The sequence below is a fragment of the Oncorhynchus tshawytscha genome, linkage group LG14, assembly GCF_018296145.1.
Source record: "Oncorhynchus tshawytscha isolate Ot180627B linkage group LG14, Otsh_v2.0, whole genome shotgun sequence".
NCBI lineage: Eukaryota > Metazoa > Chordata > Actinopteri > Salmoniformes > Salmonidae > Oncorhynchus > Oncorhynchus tshawytscha.
Genome location: NC_056442.1, coordinates 34937364 through 34959924, shown reverse-complemented (window position 1 = coordinate 34959924; position 22561 = coordinate 34937364). Strand labels below are relative to the sequence as shown.

General features: G+C 43.9%; 1 protein-coding gene across 2 annotated transcripts in view; it reads right to left on the bottom strand.

Annotated features, from left to right (window-relative positions):
• rpa1 (replication protein A1) overlaps positions 1–22561 on the bottom strand; it is a 60953-nt gene that overhangs the window by 28915 nt on the left and 9477 nt on the right. For both annotated transcript variants that reach the window (XM_024445191.1, XM_024445193.1), the window contains 3 exons: positions 14482–14618; positions 11925–12073; positions 1331–1460 (listed from right to left, as the gene is read on the bottom strand). In XM_024445191.1, the coding sequence (XP_024300959.1) occupies positions 1331–1460; positions 11925–12073; positions 14482–14618 (416 nt within the window). The remainder of the gene's footprint in view (positions 1–1330; positions 1461–11924; positions 12074–14481; positions 14619–22561) is intronic.

Sequence of the window (22561 nt, the reverse complement as noted above, 5' to 3'; positions counted from 1 at the left end):
GAAAACAACAACGTTGTCATCAACATTGTTGCATGTGCTGCATTGACCATGCAGACTGAACTCAAGTGTCTCGTGGTCAAGCAAATGCGCTCCTTGAATGACAGGGGATGGGACTAGGTCTGTGTGGAAAGCGGCGTGGAGAGAGAACGGAGAGGGATGACTCAAGTAGCTGAGTCAACTATACAAATGTACATTACACACGGTGTATCACATTTAACAAACCAAATATTCAAATATCGTTATAGAAGGTAAAGTAAAAACCCAAACCGGTCCGTGCATCAATACCGGTATATAGTAAAATACGGTATAGCTTCCCAGCCCCATCCTACCTCAGTGCGCAAGCCCAGGACAATCCTCTCTCCATCCTCACCTCCCTCCCAGTGCTGTTCTAACCCAAGGACTCTCCTCAGACAACGTCAGTCAAATAAACCTAATTCAAATCCTCTCGTCCCTCTTACTTACTCCAATACGGAGGTTAAAAATCAAGGCCCAGGATAAATTACTTTAGCTTTATATTCCAAATATCAAAGGAAAAATCAGTTTCCATAACCATAGATTAATTATCCACCTTTTCACCCTTTCTCCATTTCCATAAAATGTAAATAAGAAGCTGAAATTACAAGCACATTTATTACTTGACTTATCTGAGTACAACCACTTCATTACCAAGCTGAATGAATGGAGCCCTTCTCTTCACAATCAATATGGGAGACAAATGTGACTTCACATTAAGCATATACCTAGGTAGGGAGAGGGATGCAGAGGACACCTAATGTTGGTGATTAATGATGGAGAACATCAGAACACCATAGGGTTGCATCCCAAATGGCACACTACTCCTTATTCAGCACTCTACTTTTGACCACGTCCCATATGGCAGAGTGCCATTGGGCCCTGGACTAAAGTAGAGCACTATATAGGGAACATGGTCACATTTTGGACACAAACAAGCCAGCATTCTGCTTTAAAAACAAGCTTGGGAACCAGCAACGCAGTCATTTAATGAGTCGCTCTGATTACAAATATTTAACATAATGACTGTCAGCCAAGACAAGAGAATCCTGCTCCATAGTGACTGAGATGCTGTATGGTATGCTGCCTGCTGTCTGTTGGATCCACAATGCAGGTTGGTCTACCTCACACTTTTTTAAATAAATGATGGCTTGTATTCAATATTGTCTTTCAGGTTGTCTTCAAATATTCTTGCTTCGAATCAAGTCAACAAAGAAAAGCATGTTGGACCTTATTATATTTGACAATATTTGGATGTACATGTGTTTATCTACATAAAAGTATGTGTGCGTGCGTGCCGTGTGCGTGCGTATCAAACCTTGTCTCCGTGTCCGAGGTGCTCCGTCTTGATGTCAGTCAGGGTCTTCCAGTTGGTGTTCCCTCCTCCTCCACCTGTCCTCGCCTCCGTCAGAGACTGGCCATCCATAGAGTGGCCCTCCTTGTCATACCTGGACGAACACACACACACACACACACACACACACACCTTGGTCAACATCAAATCTAATTTATTTATAAAGCCCCCCCCCCCCCTTTTTTTTTACATCAGCAGATGTCAAAGTGCTATACAGAAACCCAGCCTAAAACCACAAACATGTCACTGCAGAAACAACCCCATCAATCACAATAGAAGAGACAAAGTGTAATACATAGAGGTGCCCTGCAGACCACTGCCTTGTAGGCCCGTGCCCCGCGGACCACTGCCTTGTAGGCCCGTGCCCCGCGGACCACTGCCTTGTAGGCCCGTGCCCCGCGGACCACTGCCTTGTAGGCCCGTGCCCCGCGGACCACTGCCTTGTAGGCCCGTGCCCCGCGGACCACTGCCTTGTAGGCCCGTGCCCCGCGGACCACTGCCTTGTAGGCCCGTGCCCCGCGGACCACTGCCTTGTAGGCCCGTGCCCCGCGGACCACTGCCTTGTAGGCCCGTGCCCCGCGGACCACTGCCTTGTAGGCCCGTGCCCCGCGGACCACTGCCTTGTAGGCCCGTGCCCCGCGGACCACTGCCTTGTAGGCCCGTGCCCCGCGGACCACTGCCTTGTAGGCCCGTGCCCCGCGGACCACTGCCTTGTAGGCCCGTGCCCCGCGGACCACTGCCTTGTAGGCCCGTGCCCCGCGGACCACTGCCTTGTAGCCTCGTGCCCCGCGGACCACTGCCTTGTAGCCTCGTGCCCCGCGGACCACTGCCTTGTAGCCTCGTACCCTGCAGACCACTGACCACTGCCTTGTCAATTGTCTAGTAGGGGTTTAATAAAATCCATCCGGGCCAACATAGCCTTCCCTGTTTGACAAAGCTGAGATAGAGTTCCCTTTTAGGATGCAACCTATTCCCTATATAGTGCAATAAATAAGGAATATGGTGCCATTTGGGATACAGATATAGTCTGTGCAGAGAGCAAAGCAGGCTGAGTGGCAGTGAAATGAATCTACAGCAGTGATGGCGGAATCAGAAACCAATTTTCACTCAGCGTTACCTCCAGGTGATTCACACAAGACAAGTGGGAAGGAGAGAGGGATGGTGAGTAGGGGGAGGGGACAGGGGTAAAAAGGGAAAAACTATAGAACACTCAGGTTGGAATGGTGCAAGAGATCAATAGCGCTTACTAATCTATTGCTAGCAGGTATTGTGTAGCACTTGGGGGAGTAAATACAGGGAGCCGGGCCTTGCTCTTAGAAGCATGACTAATTGAAAATATCCCCATTAATGGCCTGTGAGCATGTGGCCCGGCCACTATGGCCTCTGCCAATTTCCCCTCCACTGAAAAATGTGAGTAATTCTTTCCTGTGGCACCTATTCCCTCATCTCTGCACTAGCATCCCTGCTTTGTTATAATTGTACCGGTGTTCGTGCAGATAGGGGGTAACAACAAAAACACCTGGCTGATGATGCATTAAAAACAACATCAACCTAGTTCTGAAATCCACCTGAAAATACTTATTTGTTTCTGATGAACAATAACTCCTTTCATGAAGCTGCTGGTGTTTCGCCAAGAGAAATAGGCTGGAATAGAATGAAAGGAATTAAACATTTGTGGCGTTTTCAGATCCAGACAGGGCCGACTCCTGGTAGGTAGGCAGATTATCATTAATGTACAGTATACCTTATTTCTCAAGACGTTCTTTTTGAGTTACAAAATGCTAAACAAGATACCCTGGAGACTATGTAACGCAGACTATAAAGGCAGACAAACAGAAGATTTTTCTGTAGGAAACCGCTACAACAGGCAGAGTACAGTAAGTCAGTGGGCTTGATGGAGGAGACAAAAGGAGGACAAATTGGAGCTGGCAGAAGATGTGCAACAGTGGTCTGACAGACAGGCAGGGAGATGCTCCGAGCGTGGATGAAGTGAGACTAACCGACTGGAAGAGAGACGACAACGACAAGAAGAAGGGAAGGGAAAAGAACAGATTCATGTGCATAGCATGGCACCGTCACAACGAGCCATACAGCCAAGTAGAGGACAGGACTGGCAGGACAGCAGGGCGACATGACAGTGAGCATGTGACAGAGGGAAGGAGATAGAGCAGCTGAGGATGACAGAAACCCTTCTGTAAGCACTGTTTTGTTCCTTCCCTGCTTCCAGCTATGGCTCTCATGGTGCGTCTCTGACTGGCGGACAACATACAACAGATATGACTAGTCATCCATGAGGTCTGCTCAAGAAACCAGTCCCTGTAGTTGTGGAGTTGAACAACGCAGTACATGAGGTCATTTTCAATAGGAACGTGGTTGTAAATGTGACTACGTATTCTATTCCAACATAACATTTCCAAATTGTCAATCTCAAAACAGTTTTTGATTTCACAAAAGGACATGCGCCAGAATATTAAGTGTTATTTTGGAACACTGAGACTCAGTCGGAATGAATGAGAGAAATAAAGTAGTGGACAGCAGCACAATCAAGGCACAACTACTGGACTGGAGAGCAGCGCAGCAACTACTGGACTGGAGAGCAGCGCAGCAACTACTGGACTGGAGAGCAGCAGCACAACTAGTGGAGAGCAGCGCAGCATCTACTGGACTGGAGAGCAGCACAGCAACTACTGGACTGGAGAATAGCGCAGCAACTACTGGACTGAAGAACAGCAGCACAACTAGTGGAGAGCAGCGCAGCATCTACTGGACTGGAGAGCAGCGCAGCAACTACTGGACTGGAGAGCAGCGCAGCAACTACTGGACTGGAGAGCAGCGCAGCAACTACTGGACTGAAGAACAGCAGCACAACTAGTGGAGAGCAGCGCAGCAACTACTGGACTGGAGAGCAGCAGCACAACTAGTGGAGAGCAGCGCAGCAACTACTGGACTGGAGAGCAGCGCAGCAACTACTGTTGGAGAACAGCAGCACAACTAGTGGAGAGCAGCGCAGCAACTACTGGACTGGAGAACAGCAGCACAACTAGTGGAGAGCAGCAGCACAACTACTGGACTGGAGAGCAGCGCAGCAACTACTGGACTGGAGAACAGCAGCACAACTAGTGGAGAGCAGCAGCACAACTACTGGACTGGAGAGCAGCGCAGCAACTACTGGACTGGAGAACAGCAGCACAACTACTGGACAGCAACAGCACAATTCCAGCATGTGAGCGGACGAGGGCAATCAAAAGGTTCTTGAAATCACTAACTGGCGTGCTGCTTCATTAGTAGAGGGTCCGCACGCAAAAGGTCTATGCTATTTTATTCATTGGGGTAAAAAGTGAAAAGGACAAATATATTTTTGCTGTGAGCAGAGCAGCCCCACTAGTTTGTAACAGTGTGTCCACTTACCAAATGGCACCCTATTCCCTATAAAGTGCACTACTTTTGACAAGGGACCATAACACTCTGGTCAAAAGTAGTGTACTATAAAGGGAATAGGGTGACATTTGGGACACATTCCAGTCTGTATGTAATGTGTAAGGGAATCAGATGACTCAGTGAGGAGGACTGCAGGAAAACAACACTGAACAGAAAGAGTGAGAGTGGCCAAGTGTCACTAAGTGAGAGACGGCAATAGGACTGAGGACAGGAAGAGGAAAGGAACAAGAGGTTGTGTCAGGAAGGGGAGGAATGACAAGAAGATGGAGAGACAGACAGTTGTCCAGTCAGCTAGGAGAGCGAGAGGGAGGACAGGAGCCACTCCAGAGGTGTCTGATGATGCCATCTAATGGACAAAGGCTGCTACTATATGGACCAGGTGGATCTAAATGAAACATTTTACGTTCAGGTTTGCTTATGAAACAAATTAGCACAAAATGAGATAAACAAATGAGATTTTATTTTATGTGGATTTGATCTAAATCGTCCCAAATAGCAACTGAGCAGGCAGGCATTTTCAGGGTACGTTACTAAACTCAGCAAAAAAGTAACAACCCTTTATCAGGACCCTGTCTTTCAAAAATAATTCGTAAAAATCCAAATAACTTCACAGATCTTCATTATAAACAGTTTAAGCACTGTTTCCCATGCTTGTTCAATGAACCATAAACAATTCATGAAAATGCACCTGTGGAACGGTCGTTAAGATACTACCAGCTTACAGATGGTAGGCAATTAAGGTCACAGTTATGAAAACCAAGGACACTAAAGAGACCTTTCTACTGACTCTGAAAAACACCAAAAGAAAATAGCCCAGGGTCCCTGCTCATCTGCGTGAACGTGCCTTAGGCATGCTGCAAGGAGGCATGAGGACTGCAGATGTGGCCAGGGCAATAAATTGCCATGTCCGTTCTGTGAGACGCCTAAGACAGAGCTACAGGGAGACAGGACGGACAGCTGATCGTCCTTGCAGTGGCAGACCACGTGTAACAACACCTGCACAGGATCGGTACATCCACACATCACACCTGCGAGACAGGTACATGATGGCAACAACAACTGCCTGGGTTACACCAGGAATGCACAATCCCTCCATCAGTGCTCAGACTGTCCGCAATAGGGAGAGAGAGGCTGGACTGCCTGGGGGGGGGGGCTAGGGTCAGTTTGTTATATCTGGAGTACTTCTCCTGTCCTATTCGGTGTCCTGTGTGAATCGAAGTGTGCGTTCTCTAATTCTCTCCTTCTTTCTCTCTCTCGGAGGACCTGAGCCCTAGGACCATGCCCCAGGACTACCTGACATGATGACTCCTTGCTGTCCCCAGTCCACCTGGCCGTGCTGCTGCTCCAGTTTCAACTGTTCTGCCTTATTATTATTCGACCATGCTGGTCATTTATGAACATTTGAACATCTTGGCCATGTTCTGTTATAATCTCCACCTGGCACAGCCAGAAGAGGACTGGCCACCCCACATATGCTCCTCTAATTCTCTCTTTCTTTCTCTCTCTCGGAGGACCTGAGCCCTAGGACCATGCCCCAGGACTACCTGACATGATGACTCCTTGCTGTCCCCAGTCCATCTGACCGTGCTGCTGCTCCAGTTTCAACTGTTCTGCCTTATTATTATACGACCATGCTGGTCATTTATGAACATTTGAACATCTTGGCCATGTTCTGTTATAATCTCCACCCGGCACAGAAGAGGACTGGCCACCCCACATAGCCTGGTTCCTCTCTAGGTTTCTTCCTAGGTTTTGGCCTTTCTAGGGAGTTTTTCCTAGCCACCGTGCTTCTACACCTGCATTGCTTGCTGTTTGGGGTTTTAGGCTGGGTTTCTGTACAGCACTTTGAGATATCAGCTGATATACGAAGGGCTATATAAATAAATTTGATTTGAATTTGATTTGACTGAGGGCTTGTTGACTTGTTGTCAGGCAGGTCCTCACCAGACAACACCAGCAACAACGTCGCCTATGGGCACAAACCCACCGTAGCTGGACCAGACAGGACTGGCAAAAAGTGCTCTTCACTGACAAGTCATGGTTTTGTCTCACCACGGGTGATGTTCGTATTCAGGTTTATTGTCAAAGGAATGAGCGTTACAATGAGGCCTGTACTCTGGAGCCGGATCGATTTGGAGGTGGAGGGTCCGTCATGGTCTGGGGCAGTGTGTCACAGCATCATCGGACTGAGCTTGTAGTCATTGCAGGCAATATCAATGCTGTGCGTTACAGGGAAGACATCCTCCTGCCTCATGTGGTACTCTTCCTGCAGGCTCATCCTGACATGACCCTCCAGCATGACAATGCCACCAGCCATACTGCTCATTCTGTGCGTGATTTCCTGCAAGACAGAAATGTCAGTGTTCTGCCATGGCCAGCAAAGAGCCCGGATCGCAATCCCATTGAGCACGTCTGGGACCTGTTGGATCGGAGGGTGAGGGCTAGGGTCATTCCGTTCAGAAATGTCTGGGAACTTGCAGGTGCCTTGGTGGAAAAGTGGGGTAAAATCTCACAGCAAGAACTGGCAAATCTGGTACAGTCCATGAGTAAGAGATGCACTGCAGTACTTAATGCAGCTTGTGGCCACACCAGATACTGACTGTTACTTTTGACCCCACCCACCTTTGTTCAGGGACACATTATTACATTTCTGTAGGCACATGTCTGTGGAACTTGTTCAGTTTATGTCTCAGTTGCTGAATCTTGTTATGTTCATACAAATATTTACACGTTAAGTTTGTTGAAAATAAACAGTTGACAGTGAGAGGACGTTTCTTTTTTTGCTGAGTTTACATATTGGGGAAGAGCAGGGTAATTTACTAGATTAAGCTATAATTAAGTAGATGTGCTTTATGATAAGGTAAATAAATTATGGTTAAGCATCTTTTAAATGCCTAAATAATGAGGGCACCAAACAAGCATGTACCAAAGTTGCAGAAAGCAAAGGTAAAAGCAGCGCCAGTTGAGTAAGGAACCCTTAATTAATCGAGCTAAATTAATCTTTAAGCATTTAAATTATGCAAGGGGCTAAGACAGTGCTCTAAATTACTGCAGCACCACAGAAATCGCATTTGATGCTCTCCATAAAGACAAATCCATGTTTCTTTCATGCACAGTAGTTCATATTCCCAATTCTCCCCAAAAAAGAACATAGATTTCATGGCAATCTGTAGAAGTCTATTTCAAAGACAAAAAGGGAATCATATAATATATATTATGGAGCTCAGAACCAAATCAGGGCTCAAGATAATTGCTGCGTAGTGCGGCATACTTGTTTGAGGAAATTAAACACTTTCTCTCCATAAGATTAATTAGATTGACATTAAAGGGATAGAAATGTTTTTTTCAGTCCAGCACACACAGGGATAGGCTGAGCGGAACCCCTGATCCACTGCATGGCTTTCAGTCAACAGCTTACCCAGGGTAGGATAGATACTTACGGAAATCCAAAGAGTCTGCAGCAAAAATCATCAAATTAAGATACCTGCACTTTGCAAAATTATGCTTTTCAAGAGCTTGGCTCTGACAGAAGGCTCTCAGAGCTCGACTTCATTTTCAGTTGTAAATAGGCTCTGGGTTTTCTATGCTTGCAAGATGAAACGATCACATAAAAGACCTCATTTGTGGACAGATCGGTTACATCCCAAATGGAATCCTATTCCCTATAGAGTGCACTGCTCTTGAGCAGAGCCCCATGGACCACTATATTTGGAATAGGGTGAAATATGCAATGCAGACTCAGACTGCTAAAAGCATGGCTCACTGATGATCAACATCCTTCTCTCCCAGAGAACTGAATGTACTCAACAAGCACTGATGTGCTAGGCCTAAAATCACTAAATCATTCACTACTAACCTAGTTTTAAATCAACATATTGCTCCGTACTACTTGAAAAGAAAATATACATTTGTTCTCCGTACAACCTTTTACTTCCTTACAATGCGTGAGAGTCTTCCATATTTAGACAGTAGACCGTCATGTACAGTAGGGCTGGGAATTACCAGGGACCTTACTTAGGTGCCGATAAGATATGTATTGTGATTCTCTATGTATTGCGATTCAATACAGGGTGGCAGGTAGACTAGTGTTTAGAGCTTTGGGTCAGTAACCAAAAGTTTGCTGGATCGAATCACCGAGCTGACGTTGCAAAAATCTGTTGTTCTGCCCCTGAACAAGGCAGTTAACCCACTGTTCCCCGGTAGGCCGTCATTGTAAATAAGAATTTGTTCTTGACTGATCAACCTATCTATATAAAAGTTAAATAAAAAATAAACTGCAATTTGAGGTCTCAAACATATTGCTCACTATACGTCTGCTGCAGAGACAAGAGAGCATGACAAAATTAGTTTTGATCAGTCAGGAAAATAAAAGTGCTGAAAACATGTTGGCTCATTATATAAAAAGAAGACGGATTACAAGCTATGAAGGAAAAATACTGAAGTTTTGGTGTAGGTACAGCAGACTAGTGGTAGCTAACACTACCTATATTAGCAAAAAAAGCTATACTTTGAGTCAATCGATACATACACTGAACAAAAATATACACATTAAAGATTTGACTGAGTTACAGTTTATACAAGGAAATCAGTCACTTGAAATATATTAATTAGGCACTAATCTATGGATTTCACATGACTGGGCAGGGATGAGCAGCCATGAGAAGTACCCAGCACAAGGTGCACCTGTGTAATGATCATGCTGTTTAACCAGCATCTTGATATGCCACACCTGTCAGGTGGATGGATTATCTTGGTAAAGGAGAAATGCTCACCAACAGGGATGTAAACAACATTGTGCACAAAATCTTGAAAGAAATATGCTTTTTGTGCGTAAGGAAAAGTTTCCAGGTTTTTTATTTCAGCTCATGAAAAATGGGACTAATAATTTCCATGTTGCGTTATATTTTTGTTCAGTATAATATCATCCCAAAATATTATAATGTGCTGTTTGGGTCACTGCAACACGCAAAATCAAAAGTGTTATATAGGACTTAGTGCACCACTGTCTGAGACTAATGGCTGAGGTCAGGACTCATATCAGCAACCTCTGAACTGTTTGCTTAATTGATGGATGCCTGCGAACCTGCAGGAGCCCACTGGTCCTTGAGGACCTGCATAATCCCATGGCAGCCAGGCTCTGCACTGGAAAACATATCAACACTTAGCCTCGTTATCTCTGGTTGTCCATGTGAGAAGTGACTGAATCCCAAATGGCACCCTATTCCCTATGTAGTAGACTACTTTCAACCAGGGCCCATAAGGTTCTGGTCAAAAGTAGTGCACTATATAGGGAATAGGGAGTCATTGAGACACATGCGAGAAAGTGAAGGAAGCTCCCACAGCTCAGAGGGTGTGGAACACCTGCGTTGTTGAAGTGAGCAGGTGGAAGATTCACGTCAAGTCTCTCCACTACATCCACATCATTATCCAAACCCATATTGGTAAACAAACTATACGATTTAATGCGAAATGCTTGAGACAGGCTACCACTCAGACAATGGTCGAGAAGCATTTAACACTCCTACCACATTATGTTTGGAGAATGACCTCTTTGTAATGGCCAAATATCATTCAAAATACCAAACTGGTCCTAATTCTGTAAAGAAATCACCCCAGCCAAGACACCCAGTGAAGTGGCAGAAATTAGGATATTGTGTGGACTTGCCACCCCTCTCTCCCTCCTGCTATGTAGTCACATTTCACTTCTCTCATTATGCAGACCAAGGCTTCTGATCAGCTCAAAAATAATTACAGCGGCCCAACTTTTTTTCAAGGCACAGGAAAGTGGAATTTGAGCACATGTCAAGACACACAGGACGTGCCAGAATATAAATTGGAATTGTTACTGGGTCCTTTTCCCTTTCATTCCTCAGCCTCCTTTCATCTTATTTCCCTGTGGAGTGTGGGGCCGGTGTTGCTGTTGGAAGGTAAATAAAATAAAGCACCTTGGGTGAGAATCGATTGGATCTCCACTTTTGAGACATTTTGCCTTAAATTTCTGACTGGGAGGCCTGGTCTGTTGTCAGAGTGGAGCAGAAGAGGAGAGGACGTAGAAGATGGAGGGAAAGATCAATCAAGGTGCCAGAAAGCTGAGGTAAAGGTTAAATAGGAGCAATGACTGTCCCTTCAGTCCCTATGATCACCCCACCTCCTCCATCAATCCCTTTGAATTACAAGATTCAATTTTATGCTTCTACCCAGCCATTAACAAGACATGGCTTTGATATAAACTTAAACAAAACCTCTGCCTAGTTTCCAAACTAGATATGGGATTGGAAAAGCTGAGTATTTATTTTGGGATATGGTACAGAGTGAATAACATGATTTAGGTAATGAATAACGGGAATTGGCAAGACAACGCAAAGAAAAGATGAAAGCATGAGTCATAGTAACTGTTTTCCCATTGCTTTGCTGGAGCAGCCAATAGGGTATCTTCAAGGGATAACAGCCTGTTCCTCTGTGTATGCCATCTTAAACCACTGCATGTGGATGTGCTACTAACTACCTCTTTACCCAAACAACTACTCTCACATACTAAATCTGGGCCTACATTCACTATATTTGTTCCAATAAAATATAGGCTTTAGGTTTACTTACAAATATTTTTTCAATGTAGTTGTTATTGTCATTAATATAAAAAAAATGTATGTTCTGCCCATCAACGTGCTAAAAACACAAATGCTCCCAACACCACAATCAAACTTTGTGGTCTGGAGAGCTGCACCCGTTATTTGTTGCTCCTTTGAAGGGCAGATTAGAATGAGAAAAAGGGCATTTTCTGCAGGTAAAGAATGATTAGCATTCATATGTAATGCTTCATTGAAGTAACCTCCTCCTACATCTTCACTAATGGGAGATAGGCTAATCTTGACGAACCAAGCTGGAGCACGCACCCTCACCGAGTTTGGGGATCTGATATTTAACATTCAAATTCCTTTAAGTCCTTTAGAATTCTCTCAACGGTGGAGCAGAGGATGTGAGAGATTCACTCCAGGTCTTCGAACCCAAAATATGACCTAATAGCAGCACCATACATATACAAGAACAGCCTGGGTAACACAGTTACGGAGGCCTTTAGCACCTAAAGCTATGTGGCTACAGACAAGAGAGAGACACTTACCAGCCCCGCAGCTTGTATGCCTCAGGGATGTCGGGGTTGACCATGACGGTGCTGCTGAACGAAGCAGACAGAGATCTTCCCCCATAGTCCGACAGCTTGGCCCCTTTGATGGCCAAGATGGGCTGCCCAGATCCATCAAAGTTCTCTGCCTGCAAATAGAACAGATAGGTTGACTGAGGATACCAACAAGATACACTTTATATGCAAAACTACATGGCCAAATGTACGTGGACACCCATTCAAATTTGTGGACTTTTCAGCCACACCCGTATTTCAGTCACACCCGTTGCTGACAGGTGTATAAAATCATGCACACAGCCATGCAATCTCCATAGACAAACATTGTCAGTAGAATGGCCTTACTGAAGAGCTCAGTGACTTTCAGTGTGGCACCGTCATTGGATGCTACCTTTCCAACAAGTCAGTTCCTCAAATTTCGGCCCTGCTAGAGCTGCCCCGGTCAACTGTAAGTGCTGTTACTGTGAAGTGGAAATGTCTAGGAGCAACAATGGCTCAGCGACAAAGTGGTAGGCCACACAAGCTCACAAAAAGGACCGCCGAGTGCTGAAGCGCGTAAAAAATGCACACACACAAAAAAAGCACCTGTCCTTGCAACACTCACAAGCCAGTTCAAAACTGCCTCGAGGCAACGTCAGCACAAAAACGGTCCGTCGGGAGCTTCATGAAATGGGTTACCATGGCCGAGCAGCAGCACACAAGCTTAAGATCGCCATGGCAAGCGTTGGCTGGAGTGGTGTAAAGCTTGCGTTCTCTGGAGTGGAAACGCGTTCTCTGGAGTGTTGAATCACGCTTCACCATCTGGCAGTCCAACTGACAAATCTAGGTTTGGCAGATTCCAGAACAACCTACACCAATACATAGTGCCAACTGTAAAGTTTGGTGGAGGAGGTATAATGTTTTGGGGCTATTTTTCATGGTTTGAACTAGGCCCCTTATCCCTTCACTGGAACTAGGCCCCTTATCCCTTCACTGGAACTAGGCCCCTTATCCCTTCACTGGAACTAGGCCCCTTATCCCTTCACTGGAACTAGGCCCCTTATCCCTTCACTGAAACTGCCCCCCTTCACTCCCCCTTATCCCTTCACTGAACTAGGCCCCTTATCCCTTCACTGAAACTAGGCCCCTTATCCCTTCACTGAAACTGCCCCTTATCCCTTCACTGAAACTGCCCCCTTATCCCTTCACTGAAACTGCCCCCTTATCCCTTCACTGAAACTGCCCCCCTTCACTTATCCCTTCACTGAAACTGCCCCCTTATCCCTTCACTGAAACTGCCCCCTTATCCCTTCACTGAAACTGCCCCCTTATCCCTTCACTGAAACTGCCCCCTTATCCCTTCACTGAAACTGCCCCCTTATCCCTTCACTGAAACTGCCCCTTCACTTATCCCTTCACTGAAACTGCCCCCTTATCCCTTCACTGAAACTGCCCCCTTATCCCTTCACTGAAACTGCCCCCTTATCCCTTCACTGAAACTGCCCCCTTCCCTGAAACTGCCCCCTTATCCCTTCACTGAAACTGCCCCCTTATCCCTTCACTGGAACTGCCCCCTTATCCCTTCACTGGAACTGCCCCCTTATCCCTTCACTGGAACTATCTTAATGCTACAGCATAAAATTACATTCTAGACTATTCTGTGCGTCTAACTTTGTGGCAACAGTTTGGGGAAGGCTTTTTCCTGTTTCTGCACGACAATGCCCCCGTGCACAAAGCGAGGTCCATACAGAAATAGTTTGTCAAGACCGGTGTAGAAGAACTTGTCCTCACTAATGCTCGTGGCTGAACGGAGTCCCTGCAGCAATTTTCCAACATCTAGTGGAAAGCCTTCCCAGAAGATTGGAGGCTGTTATAACAGCAAACCAACTGCATATTAATGACCATGATTTTGGAATGAGATGTTGGACGAGCAGCTGTCCACATACACTACATGGCCAAAAGTATGAGCAGCGGGGAAGAAAAACAAAGTGAAAAATATTATACGCAATTCTGCATTTACTAAAGCTTATTGTTCTTTATGAACTATACATGTTGTGTAACTCTGCAAGTCCCCCTGGATAGGGGATATCTGCAGAACAAATAAAGAGGGAACATTGTGTTGTAGTTGTCAGAATGAAAGAAATGGTGGCAAACTAAGCATAGCCACGTATAAAATCAAATGCTGGAGCTGGGTTCTTTCATCACAATGTGACATGGTATTTACTCAGTGACTTCAACCACATCAGCTTCTATTAAACCCACAGAGAGAGCCCACTGCTCAAATCTCCTCTGCCTATTCAAATTGCTTAACAGACATTTCCAAACACAGGGAGGCATACGGCTCATAACACCTTTTCAATTAGGAGAGGTGTACTGTACCCCTTCCTGGGACGCTGGCTGACAGGACAAAGGGACACAAATCATGAAGGTGCTACAGCATGTCACCCAGCATGAGAGAAAGTGACTCTCATCCTCTCTTTATCAAGCAGGACTGTCCCCTTGTGTCCAGACGCATATAGACCATCTATATGGCTGTGCTGGTCTTTCCCCCAGTCCTCACCTCCTCTCCCCACAGGGTGACCTCCACCAGTTTACCAGACTGGTCCATCAAGTTGAGCGTCCTCTTGGAGACCTCACGGTTGTTCTTGGTGGTGAGGCGGGTCACGTCAGCCACGCTCTTACACACTCCAATCACATCTGGAAAACACACACGGTCAACTTATTAGCACAGTAGACTATGAGCAGCATTACTATGGAGAACCTTGAATGACCCAGGAGAAAAAACAGACATATATTATAAGTATTGATCACGTATGTGGAATGTCCATAGATAGTTGAATACATTTAACACAGGTGACATGAGTACAGTACAGATTTTTCACTCCATTGAAGTCAGACACACTGACTGATCTAAGTCACTATACATCCTAAATAATTATCCTCATGGGGCAGCAGGGAGCCTAGAGGTTAAGAGCGTTGGGTGTTTAATTCCCCGAGCCGACTATGTGAAAAATCTGTCGATGTGCCCTTGAGCAAGGCACTTAACCCTAATTGCGCCTGTAATTAACTCTGGATGGAAGCTCAAATATAAATAATTTATAGATCAGTCAGTGTGATGCTCTCTAACACAGCCTCTCATCACTCTCCCAGCCTGACAGATGTAGCCTATTCATTGTTAATATTATCACTGTCTGAAGATTTTTTACATAAACTAAAAGCAGTCAACTCTCCTTTATGTACTCTCAACAGAACTCAGTGTATTTTTGTAGAACCCTTATAGGGGAAGTGTAAAGACAAAATTACAAAGTGCTAAATAATATCACATTGATGTAACGGAACAACTTGCGTTACGGGTGTGAAGGAAAAGGACATTCATTTTTGGGAGAACAGACTGTTAAGGGAATTTTTATCTATAATGACTAATTATGTATACATTTCAATCAGGATGTACTAATCAGAATACAATTATGGTACTGTATATGTACTAATCAAAATACTAAATGTTACTGTATATGTATGAATTTTCTTATCTGATCCCAGTACTGAAGTGAATGTGGTCAAGAGTTTATCATTGTTACTAGTCTGTTCATTGGTACAAATGAATCAGAATGGCTAGAATGCTTATCTACACAAGAAAACCTTGACTCGTAAATTATATTAAATTGGTAGGGAGACGGATGTGGGAAGGCTTGAGACACAGCCTTGGTACTGGAACGGAGGTGTGTGAACGTGGGCAAAAGTTAGAACAATGACGGTCTGTTCCTTTGTACAAATGAATGAACTATCTCCAGACTGTCTAGAATGCTTATCTACACTGACTGACCTTGGCTCTAGGCGAGGAGGGAAGGCTTGAGAACTATAGGGCCTTTCTACCAGTGTCAAGAAGAGACGGAACATTTAGAAAACGCTGACGTCATTTTCAGTTTATAACCTGTGGTAAAATGTGTATGAAGGCAGTACTCTCTTGAATTAAACGCTGTTACCTGACTTTTAAGACCGGGGCTCTGTCCATTCTTATAAAATAAGGGTCTTACAAACCCTTAATGCATTGACAGAGTGTTTAATTTTGATTGGGAATTAAAACAGAGGAATGTAGAATTCCTTCAAAACAGACACATAGGGAAAAAGTCAGAATCTCAAAGTCTTACGGTAAAATATAAACAGACAATTTGAAAGGAAGGCTTGGCTATACACAAAAACAACAATTAAAATATTAACATTATCATATATACAGTACCAGTCAAACATCTGGACACCTACATCCAGAGTTTCTTTATTCTTACTATTTTCTACATTGTAGAATAATAGTGAAGACAAAACTATGAAAGAACACATATGGAATCATGTAGGAATGAACAATAGTGTCAAATGAAAATATATTTGAGATTCTTCAAAGCAGCCACACTTTATCTTGACAGCTTTGCACACTCTTGGCATTCCCTCAACCAGAATCACCTGGAATACTTATCCAACAGTCTTGAAGGAGTTCCCACATGCTGAGCACTTGTTGGCTGCTTTTCCTTCACTCCAACACATCCCAAACCATCTCAATTGGGTTGAGGTTATCTGATGCAGCACTACATCAAATAGCCCTTACACAGCATGGAGGTGTGTTGGGTCATTGTCCTGTTGAAAAACAAATGATTGTCCCACTAAGTGCAAACCAGATGGGATGGCGTATTGCTGCAGAGTACTGTGGACACCTTGCTGGTTAAGCGTGCCTTAAATTCTAAATAAATCACTGACAGTGTCACCAGCAAAGCACGCCCACACCACTACACCTCCTCCTCCATGCTTCACGGTGGGAACCACATACGCGGAGATCATCCGTTCACCTACTCCACGTCTCACAAAGACATGGTGGTTAGAACCAAAAATCTCTAATTTGGACGCTTCACACCAAATGACAGATTTCCACCGGTCTAATGTCCATTGCTCGTGTTTTTTGGCCCAAGCGAGGCTCTTCTTATTGGTGTCCTTTAGTAGTGATTTCTTTGTAGCACTTCAACCATGAAGGCCTGATTTCACGCAGTCTCCTCTAAGCAGTTGATGTTGAGATATCTCTGTTACTTGAACTCCGTGAAACATTTATTTGGGCTGCAATTTCTGAGGCTGCTAATTCAAATGAACTTATCCTCTGCAGCAGACTTTGGGTCTTCCTTTCCTGTGTCGGTCCTCATGAGAACCAGTTTCATCATAGTGCTTGATAGTTTTTGCAACTTTTTAAATTTAATTCCCCCCCCCACCTTTATTTAACCAGGTAGGCCAGTTGAGGTAGGCCAGTTGAGAAGTTCATTTACAACTGCGACCTGGCCAAGATAAAGCAGAGCAGTGCGACAAAAACAACAACGTACAGTCAATAACACAATAGACAAATCTATATACAGTATGCAAATGTAGTAAGATTAGCGAGGTAAGGCGATAAAAATTGGCCATAATGGCGAAATATTTACAATTTAGCATTAACACTGGAGTGATAGATGTGCAAGTAGAGATACTGGGGTGCAAAATAGCATAACAATAACATGGGGATGGGGTAGTTGGGTGGGCTATTTACAGATGGGCTGTGTACAGGTGCAGTGAGGTGATATAAGTCTCCAGCTTCAGTGACTTGCGCAATTCGTTCGTCAATGGCAGCAGAGAACTGGAAGGAAAGGCGGCTAAATGTGATGTTGGCTTTGGGGATGACCAGTGAAATATACCTGCTGGAGCGTACTATGGGTGGGTGTTGCTATGGTGACCAGTGAGCTGAGATAAGGCAGGGCTTTACCTAGCAAAGACTTAGATGACTTGGATCCATTGGGTTTGGCGACAGATATATAGCGAGTGCCAGCCAATGAGAGCACACAGGTCACAGTGGTGGGTAGTTTATGGGGCTTTGGTGACAAAACGGATGGCACTGTGATAGACTACATCCAATTTGCTGAGAAGAGGCTATTTTGTAAATGTCATTGCTGAAATCAAGGATCGTAGTATAGTCGGTTTTACGAGGGTATGTTGGGCAGCACGAGTGAAGGAGGCTTTGTTGTGAAATATGAATATAATATAAAGTCAATACTAGATTTCATTTTGGATTGGAGATGCTTAATGTGAGTCTGGAAGGAGAGTTTACAGTCTAACCAGACACCTAGGTATTTGTAGTTGTCCACATATTCTAAGTCAGAACCATCCAGAGTAGTGATGCTTGTCGGGCGGGCGTGGCCAGCGGCCGTTTGAAGAGCATGCATTTAGTTATACTTGCATTCAAGAGCAGTTGGAGGCCACGGAAGGAGTGTTGTATGGCATTGAAGCTCTTTGGAGGTTTGTTAATAACTTCTTAAGGTATAGGGGGCAGCATTTTCACTTTTGGATAAATAGCGTGCCCAATTTCAACTTCCTGCTACTCATGCCAAGAATATAAGATATGCATATTATTATTAGTGTATTTGGATAGAAAACACTCTGAAGTTTCTAAAACTGTTTGAATCATGTCTGTGAGTATAACATAACTTATGTAGCAGGCAAAACCCCGAGGACTAACCGTTCAGAATTTCATTTTTTTTTTTAGGTCTCTGTCTGTTCAGTGAGTTCTAATTGGGAAACGGTATTTCTTAGGCACTTGTTTTCAGTTCCTACTGCTTCCACTGGATGTCACCAGTCTTTGGAATAATTTGGTTGAGGTTATTCATTTGTGCAATGAAGAAGTAGGGCCATCCTGGAAAAGGGTAAAGCTGTTGAGAGTTGCGCAAGGCTTGACAAGTAGCGTTAGTTTCCTCTCGTCCTTTATTGAAAACAGATAGACCAGTCTTCAATTTGATCGCTTATTAACATTTTAAAATACCTAAAGTTGTATTACAAAAGTAGTTTGTAATATTTTGGCAACTTTTGAAATATTTTGTAGTGACGTTGCGCATTTTGGAAGCTGTTTTTTTCTGGATCAAACGCGACAAATAAATTGACATTTTGGATATATATGGAAGGAATTAATCGAACAAAAGGACCAATTGTGATGTTTATGGGATATATTGGAGTGCCAACAAAAGAAGTTCGTCAAAGGTAAGGCATGTTTTATATTTTATTTCTGCGTTTTGTGTAGCGCCTGCAGGGTTGAAATATGCTACCCTCTTTGTTTACTGTTGTGCTATCATCAGATAATAGCTTCTTATGCTTTCGCCGAAAAGCCTTTTTAAAATCTGACATGTTGGCTGGATTCACAACGAATGTAGCTTTAATTGAGTATCTTACATGTGTAATTTAATGAAAGATTTTTATATCGATTTATTTGAATATGCCGCGCTGCATTTTCCCTGGTTTTTGGCAAAGTGAGACGCAAGCGTCCGCTATACCATAAGAAGTTAAGAGTGTCCAAAAGAAGGGCCAGCTGTATACAGAATGCTGTCGTCTGCGTAGAGGTGGATCACAGAATCACCAACAGCAAGAGCGACATCATTGATGTATACAGAGAAAAGAGTCGGCCCGAGATTTGAACCCTGTGGCACCCCCATAGAGACTGCCAGAGGTCCGGACAACAGGCCCTCAAACTTGACACACTGAACTCTGAGTAGTTGGTGAACCAGGCGAGGCTGTCATTTGAGAAACAAAGGCTATTGAGTCTGCCGATACGAATACGGTGATTGACAGAGTCGAAAGCCCTTGGCCAGGTCGATAAAGACTGCTGCACAGTACTGTCTTTTGTCGATGGCGGTTATGATATCGTTTAGGACCTTGAGCGTGGCTGAGGTGCACCCATGACCAGCTCGGAAACCAGATTGCATAGTGGAGAAGGTACAGTTGGATTAAAAATGGTCAGTGATCTGTTAACTTGGCTTTCGAAGACTTTAGAAAGGCAGGGCAGGATGGACACAGGTCTGTAAGAGTTTGGGTCTAGCCCAGCTGATGTGTAGGGGTCCAGATTTTGCAGCACTTTCAGAACATCAGCTATCTGGATTTGGGTGAAGGAGAAGCAGGGGGGGCTTGGGAAAGTTGCTGCGGGGGGGGTGCAGAGCTGTTGGCCGGGGTAGGGTTAGCCAGGTGGAAAGCATGGCCGGCCGTAGAAAAATGCTTATTGAAATTCTCAACCACGGTAGATTTATCGACTGCACTTGAAAGAACTTTCAAAGTTCTTGTAATTTTTCAGAATGACTGACCCTCATATCTTAAAGTAATTTCTCTTTGCTTATTTTAGCTGTTCTTGACATAATATGGACTCACTCCTCTACCAAATAGGGCCATCTTCTGTATACCACCCCTACCTTGTCACAACACAACTGATTGGCTCAAATGCATGAAATTAACTTTTAATTAACTTTAACACAAATTAACACAAATTAACTTTTAACAAGGCACACCTGTTAATTGAAATGCATTCCAGGGTACTACCTCATGAAGCTGGTTGAGAGAATGCTAAGAGAGTGTAAAGCTGTCATCAAGGCAAAAGGGTGGCTATTTGAAGACTCAAATATAAAATATATTTTGATTTGTTTAACCCTTTTTTGGTTACTACATGTGTGTAATTTCATAGTTTTGATGTCTTACATACAATCATACTCGAAACCATCTACAATAACTTTTCTTCAAAAACATTACGATGTGACACTTCCTGTCCAAAACAGCGTTCTATCTTAGCACTCAATGGACTAAAAATGTGTTTGATATTGTTTTATTAACCTTCCGACTCGATCAGAAACACAGCCATTGCCAAGAGCTATGAAATCTGATTGACTAAAAACCTTATTTTTACTTTGTATCCTACATTATAGTAACAATAACACTACATTAGGAAAACATAAAGGCGAACTGTAGTCTGTACTACAGAAAAAAAAATAAACACATTCAAGGTAAATACAAAAGTGGTTGAATTAGGAAATAAGCTATTAAGTGTTTTCATGCTCAGGTTGACCTTACTATGTAATTGCCCACCACTAGTCCTTGAAAAGACCCTGACCAACTATCTATGGAATAAGTCAGAAAGACAAACACCCATTCCCATTCTAAATAAATCACATTTCCACATATAAATATTGATCGTGTGTGAGTCTCCTGGGTCACTCAAGGTCCTACAGCTCTTCACAACACATTCACTCAGGGAAATGGGGCAATTTATCCTGTTCAGATTAAGTGTGAGGTTACTGCCTATCCAGCATCTCCTGGTCACTTGGCACATGCATTACTAATGTTTATCATGATGCATGTATTGGAATGGGAAACAAAAATAAAACAAAATCGACATTGCTGCTAATTTATCCTGAGTATAGATTCATGTTAACCTGCTATCAGGGTGAGCTGATGCATAGCCATGGATCCCTGCCAGGGGGCCAAAGCCAATGAGATGTTATCGGTGACATTACAATTTTATGGCTGCATCCCAAATGGTTCCTGGTTCCTCTTCCGATGGCATTGAGTACACCACATTAGTCATTAGCTTCATCAATAAGTGCACGTTTACAGGCAACATCCGCACTGAGCTAAAACGTAGAGCTGCCGCTTTCAAGGAGCAGGAATCTAACCCGGACGCTTATAACCCTCCGACCAACCATCAAACAGGGAAAGCGTCAATACAGGACTAGGGATGAAACGGTTACCGGTTTCACGATAAAATTCCCTACGATTAGTATTACCGTTTCAAATTTGAATTATCATTAAAACTGTGTTTGATTACCACGGTTTGAAAAACCCACAGTAAATACTGTCCAGCATCAAAATTAGCAACAGTCTGACACAGGCGCAGCATGGAACTTAGGTTTTGTTGTGTGTGAAAACATGGTGGAAGGCAGTGACAGCGCTCGGGAGATTTTTCAGCCTTCTAAGAGGACCAAATTAGAAGGGTGGTCGTATTTTGGGTTTTACAAGAGTGCGGAGGGAAACTTAATCGAAGATGGTCACCCCGTCTGCAGAACACACAACAATATAAATAATAATCGCTGCGAAAGGGGGCAACACTTCCCACTATTTTATAGCGAATGCAAGGCAAGTTGACTTTCAGCTCAATGCATGATGTGGGGACTTCGGAACGGGGGAAAATGTCATGGTTTGTCTGTCTAACTTGCTAATAGCTTGTCAATAACGTAAACTGAAGCTTTCAGTGTTAACTACTCTTGTAAAAACTACAAGTTGTTATGCTGCTGTATGCAGACTATTCGCCCATTGCACACGATAACACGTTATGTAGTTTAGTCACCCAACCAACATATTTTGTTCATTTAAAATCCGACAGACTTGGTTGTAAGTGCTCCAACGAGAGAAACACTATAGACTCCTACACAAGTCAAATTGTTGTGCTCATTGCAATTACTATCACGGTCTTCTTGAGACTAATTTGCATTTATGTAAATTGTGCATGGGGTCATTGCATATACTCAAATGCAACACAGAAGATGGACTGTGTGAATAATAATAAAACATTTGCTATTCCCTTGTTTACAGTGTGGGCATGCAGCAGGCAAACCCAGTGATGCTACCGGTCCCTCCTCGTTTAGTTGTGACAGACACTGAGCAAGCATTTAAAAAGGCAGGCTGCTTATGCACCCACATCAAAAAATGTCAAGACCTCACTGCAGCCCTTTCATATATCATTGGACAAAGGACATGATGTCATTTCAAATTGTTGAGAGGCCTGGCTTTCTGAGGCAGATGGTTGCCATGCCTCACTACAAAGTGAGTGC